This window comes from Phacochoerus africanus, chromosome 3, assembly GCF_016906955.1.
Source record: "Phacochoerus africanus isolate WHEZ1 chromosome 3, ROS_Pafr_v1, whole genome shotgun sequence".
NCBI lineage: Eukaryota > Metazoa > Chordata > Mammalia > Artiodactyla > Suidae > Phacochoerus > Phacochoerus africanus.
Genome location: NC_062546.1, coordinates 202,774,108 through 202,786,609, shown reverse-complemented (window position 1 = coordinate 202,786,609; position 12,502 = coordinate 202,774,108). Strand labels below are relative to the sequence as shown.

The 12,502-nt window shown below is 56.2% G+C and overlaps 1 protein-coding gene across 3 annotated transcripts in view; it reads left to right on the top strand.

Moving 5' to 3' along the window:
• Positions 1-12,502, top strand: part of RAB17 (RAB17, member RAS oncogene family) — a 36,435-nt gene that overhangs the window by 3,847 nt on the left and 20,086 nt on the right. Inside the window, exon 1 of one of the 3 annotated variants that reach the window (XM_047773860.1) lies at positions 7,362-7,817. The exons of the other annotated variants lie outside the window; for them this stretch is intronic. Coding sequence (XP_047629816.1) covers positions 7,810-7,817 — 8 coding nt within the window. The 5' untranslated portion in view covers positions 7,362-7,809. Of the gene's footprint in view, positions 1-7,361; positions 7,818-12,502 lie in introns of those variants that run through there. 3 annotated transcript variants of the gene reach the window in all.

Genomic DNA, 12,502 nt, shown 5'->3' with positions numbered 1-12,502 from the left:
GAGAGGCTCACCCCCAAACTTGGCACCTTACTAGAACTTTCTGTGGCCGCCTCCGTCCGCTTGGGCTGTAACAGAGCCTCCACCGCAGCCATGGCAACACAGTATCTGAGCTGCATCTGTGACCTACCTATACCCCAGCTTGTGGCAACGCCAGATCCTTAACCCACCAAGGGAGGCCAGGGACTGAATCCACCTCCTCATGGAGACTGCGTTGTGTTCTTAACCCACTAAGCCACACTGGGAACTCCTCAGAATGCATTTTATCTTTTTTTTTTTTTGCCATTTCTTGGGCCACTCCCTCGGCATATGGAGGTTCCCAGGCTAGGGGTCGAATCAGAGCTGTAGCTGCTGGCCTACGCCAGAGCCACAGCAATGCGGGATCCGAACCGAGTCCGAAACCTACACCACAGCTCACGGCAACACCAGATCCTTAACCCACTGAGTGAGTCCAGGGATCGAATCCGCAACCTCATGGTTCCTAGTCGGATTCATTAACCACTGAGCCACGACGGGAACTCCCTCAGAATGCATTTTAGATCCGAGGGCCCTGAGGATGCGAAACAATACCAGCCCAGACTGGGGAGTTGCCTTATGGCTCAGCAGGCTAAGGATTTGGCATTGTCACTGCCGTAGCTCAGGTCGCTCCTGTGACTTGGGTTCGATCCCTGGCCCAGGAACTTCCACATGCCATGGGTGTGGCCCTGAAATCAAAACAACAAAACACAGCATCCATTCTGTTTTTTTGTTTTTTGTTTTTTTTGGCTGTACCTGCAGCACGTGGACGTTTTCCAGCCAGGGATAGAAATTGTGCCACAGCGGTGACCTGGGCAGCTGCAGTGACAACACTGGATCTTTAACCTTCTGAACCACAAGGGAACTCCATGGCTGTTGTGTATATGGCAGTTTAATGATAATTATTGAAGTTCGCAGCCATGACTCTGCAGAGTCTCCGTGCCGCTCTTGGCTTCCCTTCTGCTAAGAGTTTCCTCCCTCTGTGGTCCCCCCCAACCCAGCCTCCTCGATGGTTGACGAGCCGCAGGTGACCGTGTGGGAATTTGGTATTGGGGGGGGGACTGATGGAGAGGCAGGCTGCTCCCTTGTTGGTACCAGAACCGTGGGGGCTGTGGGTGCAGAGCAGCAGAGCAGCAGGCAGGAGATGGAGAGATGCAGAGAGGTCCCCTGGGGGGCCGTGGGTGATACTTCTTCATTTACTGGTTCCAGGCCTGGCTGCCCTCAGCTTCCCCGAACAACCTTAGTATCTAATAAAATCCTTTTTTTCTCCACTTTGCTTGAGTTGGTTGGTAACTTGCAACCAAAAGAATATTTTCAAGATCCCTTTTGGAGTGCTCACCATTGCGGCTCTGCCTCAGGTCTTGTCTGTTCCTACGATTTTCGTGCTCACCACGTCCTGTGGCTCAGCCCAACTTCATTCCTCTTTGACCGATGGAGGAACCGAGGTTCAGAGAGGTCAGGTGAGCGGCCAAGGTCACACAGCCACAGAGGGCAGAGCAGTCTCCAAATCTTCCTCTGTGCTTGCTGGGTGGGCGGGCAGTACTGTCCTCTCCTGCGGAGGGCACGACCATGGCCAGGTTGGCCCTAGACTGGTCTCTTTGGGGAGCAGATGATGGGTGGTTCCAGCTTCCAGGGTGAGAGGTAAGAACCCCATGCTCTGTGGGTTCCCCTGTCCGCAGAGAGTGGGGGGAGCTGGGCAGCCCTGAGGAGCCCCAGTCCGGAAGGTGGGAAGGGGGTGACCTTCAGGTAGGGGCTCCTGCCCGGGGGGCTGGTGTTCCCTGTGACACTGGCTCAGCCCTCCTTCTCCAGCTGCAGCTTTTCCTGTTCCAGGCCAGCTGGCGGGGTGTGGACACAAGGTGGCCAGTGCTTCAGCTCTAAAGAGCGACAAGGATTCCAGTGTCAAGGGATTCTGGCCACACGGCAGATCTCCTGGGAGCTGGAGGGAAGTGACTCAGGGCTCCTTGCCATTCTAGGGACCGAATTATAAGCGGCCACCTCTCTAGAGGGCCACCGCTGTCACAACTCCGCTGTCCTGTTCCTTGTCTTGGTGGCCCAACACTTAACAGAGAACAAATGGCCTTTGTCACTTGGAAGTAACAGGTGACATGGTGAGTGTGCTTTCGGGTCACAGCCCTTATCTCCACCGGGCGAACTTGGTGCACGGCACCTCTCACCTGGGTCCAGGATGGGGGTCTAAGATGCGGCCAGCATCCCAGCACGTGGCCAGTACTGACACACGGGGCAGGGCTTGGACCCCAGGCATGGCCTGATGGCCTGTACTGGGCTACCAACCTCCCAAAGGACATGGGTTGGGCTGAGTTCCATCCCAGTGTCCCAGGGCTGATGGAACCCCACAGATCAAATGGCCTAAATTAATAGAAGTGAGTTGTCTCTGTCCTGGAGGCCTGGAAGTCAGCGTGTGCGGAGGGCTGGCTCCTTCTGGAAGCTCTGAGGGCTGCTCTGGTCCAGGCCCCTCTCCTGGTTCTGATGGTTATGGGTAACGTCTTGAATTTGAGGGACCCTCTTCCACTCAGCAGGATCGGCTGGAGTCCAAAGGCCTCCTCTGGGTTCAGGAACCCCCCAAGGACCCGACCTGGGACGGGTTCCAAGTGACTGCTGGTGGAGATGGAGCCCCACAAAAGCACGTGGGTATTTATGTATTTATGATGCCCCAGGTGTGAAGGATGCATTTCGTCCCTCCAGACTTCCTCTGCTGAGGTCCTGACCTCTGGTTCTCTGGCGATGGGTCTTTACGGAGAAGATAAAAGTGGGGGAGGTCATGAGGATGGGCCCTGGTCCCCGAGGACAGGTGTCCCGTCACAGGGGATGTTTGGACACAGCCACGCCCCACAGGGAGAAGGCAGAGAGGCCGGGGGTGAAGCTTCTACAGGACAGAGATTGGCAGAGACGGAGGCCAACGCCAGAGGAGGGGCGGGGCTGAAAGCATCCTGGTCCCTCAGCCTCAGCAAGAGCCCACCTGCCGCCACAACGGTGGGGCTTACACAGCGCCCTTTCTCTCTTTTCATGGAAGATGGGTTTTCCCTGCTCTGTTCCTCCTGTTAGTCCTGTCTGGCTCCCTCTGAACACATGGAGAGGATCTTGGATGGGCCCCTGCATGCTTGACCTGGCAGTGCCCCCCGAGGCGCCACAGGAGCTGAATGGACCCCCCAAAGAGCCTGCAGGCTGGGAGAGCCGGGGCGGTGGGTGCTGGGGCGTCTCTTCCAGGGGCTTCCCTTAGAGAGGGCAGCCAGGGATCGTCTGCCAAAGCTGAGGAACCAGTGCCCGAGGAGAGGGAGCCGAAAGCCGAGGGCCGGGGTGTAGACAACCTGGGTCCGAGTAGCTCGGCTCAGATGTTTGTTTAAACCCGCAGAGCCCTCCCCTCCCCCAGCTGCCCAAGCTTCCCAGCTTTGCCTTTGTCCCCAGGGGCGGCCTGGTGGGCCCCAGCCAACTGGGCAGGAGGGTGAGACATTTTACGGTCAGCATCAAGTGTAGCTGAAAGCAACTGATGAGCCAAAGGACGGCATCCTCTGCCCCATCTGGCCCGCCGGGTCCTGGGGGCTTTCTGCGTGTGGGGCCGCAGCTGCGTCAAAGGCTGGATTGTAGCTGAGCCCAGTGGTACGCATCCCGAGTGAGCCCTCCAGAAAAATGTTCCGGAAGCGTCTCTAACTTTCTGGCCAGACCGTGGGAATCATGATTCTTTCCTGGTCTGGTCTCCGTGTGGCTGGAATCAGCGTATGGCCGTGCGAGTGAGGTTGCTTAGCACATCTGTGACTCATTTTTAGTGACTTCCTCTGGTCGTGTCCTTTGCCCAATTTTCTGCTGATGTCAGCCTTATTTATTTATTTATTTATTTATTTATTTGGCTGTACCCATGACATGTGGAAGTTCCCAGGCCAAGGGTCGAACCCTCACCACAGCAGCAACCCAGGCTGCTGCAGTGACAGTGACCGCAGATCCTTAACCTGCTGAGTCACAGGGGAACTCAGAGTCATTTTTATAAATTAAGGATTTTAAAGCAGCATATATATTGCAGTTGTTTCCCTCTGTTTTTTATTTTTATTTTTTGTGCCACACCTGTGGCATATGGAGGTTCCCAGGCTAGGGGTTGAATCAGAGCTACAGTTGCCAGCCTACACCACAGCCACAGCAACATGGGATCCGAGCCACATCTGTGACCTACACCACAGCTCGCAGCAGCACCAGATCCTTAACCCACTGAGCAAGGCCAGGGATTGACCCTGCGTCCTCATGGATACTAGTCAGATCCATTTCCTCTGTGCCACGACGGGAACTCCTGTTTCCCTCTGTTTTGGCGTGTGTCTTGGTTTTATTCATGAGATTTGCAGGTAAGCCTTATTTCCCTGTATGTTTGGTTTCTACATTTGACTGATGGGGTGTAGTGAGCAAAACAGGTGTGAATTTGAATCCTGGTTTGACAGCTCCCTGACTTTGAGGAATGCATTTAACCTTTCTGAGCCTCAATTTTCTCATCCATAAAATGGGCCATCAGTATCCACCTCCTGACATGCTGTGCAGATCCTTGCGACTGGTCTGGTAATTCCGTGTTGCTGGAATCGGCGTATGGCCGTGTGGGTGACCGATGCAAACTCTGACCACCGGGGTGGAGGGAGCACTGCTTCTCTTTAATGACGGGGAACTGAGATAACCTGGCCGAGGTCATGGCCAGGTTTGAACCCAGGTCTGCCTGCCCTCTGGCCCAGGCTCTTCGCCCCAGACACTGACCCTGTGGAGGCGGGAGGAGATAGTCTTCGAGGGGTGAAAGACAAGCAGGTGCCTGGCTGGGCTGCGGGGTAGGTATGGAGAGCAGCTCCTGAAAAACATGCTCTACTGTCTTTCTGGGACTGGGCAGGAGCTGCAGCCGGAGGAACGGGAGGCCCTTGGCCGCGTGACTCCCTTCTCATCGCTGCAGTGGAGGATGGGAGAAGGAGGCGGCCCCGGGAAACCTCCCAGACGTAAAGCGGGGAGCGCCTGGTGGTAGGTGGGACGCGGGGATCAGAGAAGAGGCTGCCTCCCTGTTTCCTGACCAGAATCCCGGGGGATCCTTTTCCAGGAGGAGGAAGCCTGGGGGGTCGGGGAGCGCAGATGGGCAGGAAGAACCAGCGGGGGTCGGGTCTGAAGGTCCTTTGGAGCACGTGCCACCCCTCTTGGCCGACCCTGCGGGGCTCGGGCCGTTGCTCCCCCTGCTTGGAGTCCCTGGGCTGTCCAGGCCCCTGAGGACTTCTTCCCACCCCGGCTCACGCTGGGCCGTGACCACAGCCGCCGTGCTGTCGTCTTGGTTGCAGGATGAGCTTCAGCCCGCTCTCATGGCCCTCCCACAGAGGGAGGGCGCAAGCTCAGGGTCCAGAACAGCCAGTGGGGGCAGGATGGGAAGGCCCTCGCAGGGACAGGCGGCCCATCTCCATGGGGACTCCAGGGCCCCAGCTGCCTGTCCACAGGGCAAGGGAGCCTTCCAGGAGGGGAGGTGTCTGCTGGAGGCACGGATCCGTTTGCAGCCGCAGGGTAGGGTCATTGATTTCCAAAACAGGAGTGAATATAAGCCCATTGCTTATTTCAGGGCATTTACTGATCAGAGTGTAAGAAATTCTGTGAAGGGCTGTTGCCCCAACTGATGCCCCAAGTGATAAATAGATGTGTAACGTATATAAATCGCAGCGCCCCGCGCGGCCCAGTCCCAGCGAGCGTCCACCCCTAAACACATACTCCGGCAACGGAAGGTAATTGAAAGCGTGAGTCCAGGGGATTGCACGGGTGGAAATAGTGCGGGAGTTTGTAGGGGACCCCCCCACCAAGAACAGGGATAAATTCTGGGTAACATGTAAGACACTGTGTGAAGATTCTGGAGAGCAGGAACTGCAGGGGACTTGGTCTTGAAAGAGGGGAACCACTCTGGAGGAGAGCCGCGGGGACGTGTGGCTGTGACATTCCTCGGAGGACACTGCCCAGGCGGCTTAGAGCCAGGTGGCCGGAACGCACAGGTCTGAGAAGTCAGGGTGGAGCTGGCGGCTGCAGTGGCTGGAAAATGAGGGTGGCATCTTCGTGTACTGAGAATTTATGTCACGTGTGCCACGTGTCACTGAATGAATGGGGGGGGGCTGCTCGCTGCTGGCAAAATCAACACTGCCATTCTGATTAAAGGATGTGCTTTTAATCAGAATACTGGCCATTGGGGGAGATGCTGCACGCAGCGTCCCCAGGCCCCCTCTGCAGACTCTGCTGGGCTGTGAAGGTTTGAAGCGGAGGAGGAGTCTCAGTCAGTCACTGAGATGGGGATCCAAGTCCCTGCCACCCTTACACGCACACCCCCACACACTCACACCCGTGCGCACACCCCCACACACACTCACACCCGGCAGGCTCATCACGCCTTGAGATCCTGGATCCTGTCCACGCCATTTGGTCACAGAGCTGGTCTGAGAGGTGGCTGAAGGGGAGGCTGGGGAACAGACCTGGTCATCAGTTAATGAGTTACTCTTCATTCCCACTTCTTCTTCTTTTTGCTTTTTCAAGGCCGTACCCGCAGCATGTGGAGGTTCCCAGGCTAGGGACTGAATCGGAGCCGCAGCTGCCGGCCTACACCACAGCCACGGCAACGCAGGATCCAAGCCTCGTCTGTGACCTACACCACAGCTCACAGCAGCACCGGCTCCTTAGCCCACTGAGCGAGGCCAGGAATCGAACTCTCCATTTTAACTTCTTTGATCTACCAAAAGAACCGACAAGTTAGGTGAGGTAACCTGTGGTTAAAAGATTTGAAAGTCGTGCTTGGGCCAGAGATGGGTAGAGCCTGGGGGAGCCTGGTTTGACAGTTAGTTACGGGAGTTCCTGTCATGGCTCCGTGGAAACGAATCTGACTAGTATCCACGAGTTTGATCCCTGGCCTCGCTCAGTGGGTTAAGGATCCGGCATTGTCGTGAGCTGTGGTGTAGGTCGCAGACTCTGTGCCTGTGGTGTAGGCTGGTGGCTACAGCTCCGATTCGACCCCTAGCGTGGGACCCTCCATATGCGGCAGGTGCAGCCCTAAAAAGGCAAAAAAAAAAAAAAAGGCTAGTTACAACATTGCTTTGCTCAAGTAACTAGAAAAGGGGCTTCCTGCTGAGGGTGGCTTCCTGCAAAGGGCTGCGTACCCCTCCCCGCCCGTCAGAGCACCCTTCCTTTTCTGTGGGATTTGGTGAAGGTCTAGCTTCAGCTTTTTCATGCTGACCAGGGGCGCTGTTTTCTGAGTGGAGGGTGCCAACGTGCGTTTGCAGCACCGCTTTGCTGGCAGTTGCCGTCTCCTGCTTACCTGTGCTATCAGAGCAAGTGACGGTTTTTCTGATGCTCACAGAGCCGTGGACCGCCAGGAGCAGTGGTGTTGATCCAGTTCTCCCGAGGCCAGTTCTCGGACCTGCGCTGGCCACAGATTCCGCTAGTGCTCAGGGTGGAGCCGCTCATGTCGTGGTCACAGTCTGGTCATCAGGCATGTCGCCCTTTCCCCGTTAGAGTGTCTGTAAAACAGCTCAGGAAGCTGCAGCCGACACTGCGTCTGCCTGCACTGCCTTCATCCCGAACTGCCTGTTTTTCTACTGGAGACGGGGCCCTGCAGGTGTCTGCACAGTTGCGCTTGGAAAAACAGGAGAAGGGAAGAAGCAGAGCTCCGAACCTTCCTCCGTGAGGGGTGGGCTTGAAAGCCGAAGCACAGGACCCCACTGAGACTGGACCTGAGGCGGAGACTGTTACGCGAGGCTCCAGCAGCCTGGGCTGTGTAGCTAGAGCGTTGCAGTCGCATCAAGGCTATTAATGAAATGGTAAGTCATTGCATTAGGTGGGGTTAGGGGCTGTGTCAGCTTGAGGATGTTACTCTCTGATCCTGGGGCACTGAGTTTCTTCCTGTATCGAGTCGTGCTGAGTCTCCAACCACACTGCCCCCCCGGCCCTACAGCTGCCTGCTGGCCTGGGTGCACACGCAGGTGGGGTCGTTGGCTTTGGGCAGGGGGCAGACCCAGCCGGGAGGGCTGCGGGGAGGTGGGCTAGCGGCTGCTTAGGCAGGGAATTCTGCCATCTCAGGATCTGGAAGTCGGGGTACAGGTTTTCAGTAGTCACGTTCCTTGGTCCTAGGAACTCCCCACCATGAAGAGTCACGCGGCAGAGGGTCTTCCGTTGAGGGGCCCTCAGGCTGGGGTTGCTGTGAGGACGGAATCAGATCCTCCAAGTTAAGGACTTAGCACAGTGCCTGGTGCATAGTAGGTGTTCAGTAAGAAGGAGCCACTTTGCTTTGTTGTGTTTCTAGTTTTTGTTTGTTTGCTTTCTTTTTATGGCATCACCTACAGCATATGGAGGGTCCCAGGCTAGGTACTGAATTGGAGCTACAGCTGCAGGTCTATACCACAGCCGCAGCATTGCACCCGATCTGAGCCGTGTCTGTGGCCTACACCATAGCTCCCGGCAATGCCGGATCCTTAACCCACTGGGCGAGGCCAGGGATCAAACCCACATCCTCCTGGATTACTAGTTGGGTTTGTTATCACTGAGCCACAATGAGAACTCCAGTGTCTTTCTAGTCTTGGTAGAATTGAGCAGGGAGTTTATGTTATGGCTCAGCAGGTTATAAACCTGACTAGTATCCAAAAGAATGCGGGTTCGATCCCTGGCCTTGTTTCGTGGGTTAAGGATATGGCATTGCCATGAGCTGTGGTGTAGGTCGCAGAGGGGGCTCAAACTTGGCGTGGCTGTGGCTGTGGTCTAGGCCAGCACCTGCAGCTCCAAAAAAGAAAGAAAGAATTGGGCAGGGCCCCCTCACCCCCGTCCTCCACCCAGACCCCGCACTGGCTGGCCGTGGCCCCTAGCGCCCCCTAGTGAGCAGTTCCGGGCCCTCACATGGTTGACACACTGGGGCTCAGAAGGTCCACCCTTCTCTTGGCCACACATTTCTCCCGGTCTGTCCATCTGTGCGTCACTATTTCCTCCTGACCCTTCCCGCTTCCCTCCAGCCAAGAGGTGTCTCTCCTGCCTGTACCCTCCGCCCTTTTTGGACTTTGTCTGAACCAGAGAGGCCACCTCTCTGGGCGCAGTCCCCTCTCCTGTCCTGCGGCCCTGGGCAGCCTGGGGCAGGGTTTTGCTTCAATTGCTTTGCTCCCTCTGCGCGGCCCGGCCTGGCGGGCAGCCACCCACTCAACTGATTTGTTGAGCTCAGGAATTTAACTCAGGGTTCAGAAATCCCTGCTGGAATTTTCCACTGAGATAAGCGAGGGTGAAAGATTCGAGGTGAGGCTGGAGGTCATTCCTGCTTATCTCACAGTCCTTTGGAGATAAGAACATTCTGGAAGATCTGCACCCCAGCTCTCCATCCGTCTGTGAGACGGATCCTTAACCACAGCTCTGCAAGGGGCAGGGTCACCGGGCGCGGCTACCAGAAAGATGTGTTGACAGTCTGAACCACGGGGGTCTCTTCGCCAGGAGCAAGGGTCTGGGCGGGCAGTTGGCAGTGTTTGCCACAAGCCCTGAAAACTGCCTCAGAATTCTCGGAAGTGCGGGCACAGCCGAGGGGCAGCTGTGCACCAGGTGGCCCCAGGAAGAAAAATGGGTGGGAAATGACGAAAGGTGGATATTTGAGCCATCGAAGGACTTTGAATCCTAGAATCTAGAATCCCCCGTGGGTATTTGAGCAGGGACTGGAGAATCAGTTGGCAGGACTGTTGCCAAGTTCTTCAGCCACCAGGTGGTCAGGCCAGGGGCCCATCGGCTCAAAAATTCTGAATTTTGCATTTCTTTTGGAAAAGGGCTATGCGCCCATGGGTGTGTGTGCCTGTATCCATGGCCTGGCCAGTTGGCACGGTGGAAATTCCCCCTGTTTGTACCAACACAGGAAAAGTGGATAAAATGCTAAGCGAGAAAGTTAAAAGTTGGTACAGCCATATAGAAATCATATTAATTATGGTCGCAAAATGTAAGGTCCCATATGCGCTCTCTTTGACTAATTTCCACCACTAGCAGCAATGGTCCCCCCGCCCCTCAGTGGGGTGAGAGGTCCGAAGGCTTCCCCCTCCCCCCAGGGAGTTTATTCGAGGCTGAGCCTGACGCCACACATACCCCTGTGAAGGCATGGTCTGATTTAAGCCTCTGCGCCCCAGCCTTCGCGCTATGTGTGCTAAGGTTGAATCACAGAGGCTGGTGGGGAAAGCAAGTCTAGGGCCATCTGGTCCAACCCCCTCCCCTTAGAAGAGAGGAAACAGGTGTCGGGAGAGGGCATACCTGCCAGGGTCCCCCTGGGGAGGCACCCACAGGTTTCAGGGAAAAGACCCACCCAAATGCTGGGCTGGGCCGGGTGACCCTAAGGCCACAGAAGCCATCAGCCCCCAGGCCCTTCAGAGTACCTGTCCTGGCCTCTCATGGTGGCGCAGGCCCTTGGAGGTGAGAAGAGGCCAGGCCATTGGGGGCTGGCCCCGGTCCAGGCCCTGGGGGTGTTTCCCTGCCACCTCCCGTCCCTGCCTCACTCTGCGTCTCTCTGTGTGCTTTGGCGCCGTGCTGAGGCAGGGGCGTTTCCAGATGGCTCAGGGTCCCGTGCCAGGTGCCCTCACCCTGTATGAGGCCCTCCTCTTGAGTGTTCCACAGCCGTGGACAGTGACTGTGCCCCTTTGAGATGAGGTTCTATTATAAAGGCAAAGGTAAGGGGATTTTTGCAGGTGTAACGAAGGTCCCTCATCAGCTGACTTTCTGTGAACGAAGAGGGAGATTGGGCCTGGTGGGCCTGACCTAATCGGGTGAACCCTGGGACAGTGGGTCTGCAAGTCAGACAGGGTCTCCTGGAGGTCTCAAGGAAGCCAGCTATCCCTTGTGAGAAGCCTGGGGGAGCCTCTAAGAGCTGAGAGAGGCCCCAGTGGACAGTCAGCAGCAAAACGGGTCCTCCGTCTTATAACAGCAAAGTACTGGATTCGGCCAAGAATAATTTGAGTTTGGAGTGGACCTCAAAAAAAAAAAAAAAAAAATCTTCAGACGAGACCTGGCTTTCAAACCTGTGGTCCGGCTGCAGGTGCAAAACTCCCATTTTGAGTGTCAGACGCTAGTTATTAACAATTCTGTCTCTTGCATTCCTGCCATAAAATTGTATTAACAACTCCCCCACACTCCGTGCCCCTGCAGGGAGGTGGATGCCTTATGGAAAGGGGGCAGCAGCTCAGCACCGTCGCAGAAAATCACCCGCATCTATTTTATTTATTTATTTTTATTTATTTATTTAGTCTTTTTAGGGCCACACTTGCAGCATATGGAGGTTCCCGGGCTAGGGATCTAATTGGAGCTGCAGCCACCAGCCTATGCCACAGCCACAGCAATGCCAGATCCTAGCCATGTCCGAGACGCCACAGCTCACAGCAACCCGGGATCCTTAACCCACTGAGCGAGGCCAGGGATTGAACCTGACACCTCACGGTTCCTAGTTGGATTTGTTTCCAATGTGCCACAACGGGAACTCCCTCACCTGTTTTAGAACTGGACCCTCTGGCACCTGGGTTCTGAGCCGGGCAGCGCATCAGCCCCCGACCTTTGGGGTCTGGTCTGCAGGTGGGGGATGGAGTCGCCATTCGAAAGGGGAGGGAGGGACTGAGTCTTTAAAGTGACAAGGTCCTGGCAAGGTGGCAAGCTGCAGGTGGCCTCCAGGGAGGGAAGAAGAGCCCCTGCCCCGGAGGGGGTGTGGGTGCAGCAGAGAGTAGCTGGTCCAGGCAGGGGCTGGTGGGAGGGGCCCCAGCAGGGACCTAGCACAGACGTCCCCCTCCAGCAGAAGACCCCAGGACCCCAGGAGCGGGGAACCCTGGTGATGACGGGGTGTGACTCCCAGGAACCTCAAATGAAGGTGAGCCGGGAGGACATAAAGAAAGTGGGCTTTCTGTACCTTCTCTGCAGACAGATTCAGCCGACAAATTTCTACTTTGCTCAGCACACAGCCTCCCCCCACCTCAACGCTCAGACCTTATCTAGGTTTTTTGTCTTTTTACAGCTGCGCCTGTGGCATCTATGGAGGTTCCCAGGCTAAGGGTGGAATCAGAGCTGTAGCCTCTGGATACACCACAGCAACACTGGATCCTTAACCCCCTGAGTGAGGCCAAGGATCGAACCTGCGTCCTCATGGTTCCTAGCTGGGTTTGTTACCGCTGAGCCTAAGAGCCGTGTGAAGAATCTGGAAGGCCCAAGGTGTCCTTCCTCTGTCTGTGCCCAGCCCCCACCCCCGCGGAGGGCTGGTCAGGTGGCAGGGTGACGGAGCTGGAGATGGCCTTAGACAGGTACAGCCCCCAGTGGCATCCAGCCAGGAGGTGTCTGCGACCCGCCCAGCCTGGCTGGCCTCTGGTTCCAGGCGCCGACCCCCCAGCTTTTTGTGGGAGGAATGAATTCATTGGATCAAAGCCTTCTTTCTCTTCTGGGCTCTACTAGCGTCAAGTGCCATAAAGACCCCCACAGCTGGAGGAAGGAGGGAACTCTTTAGCATGGAAATGAGACCCTA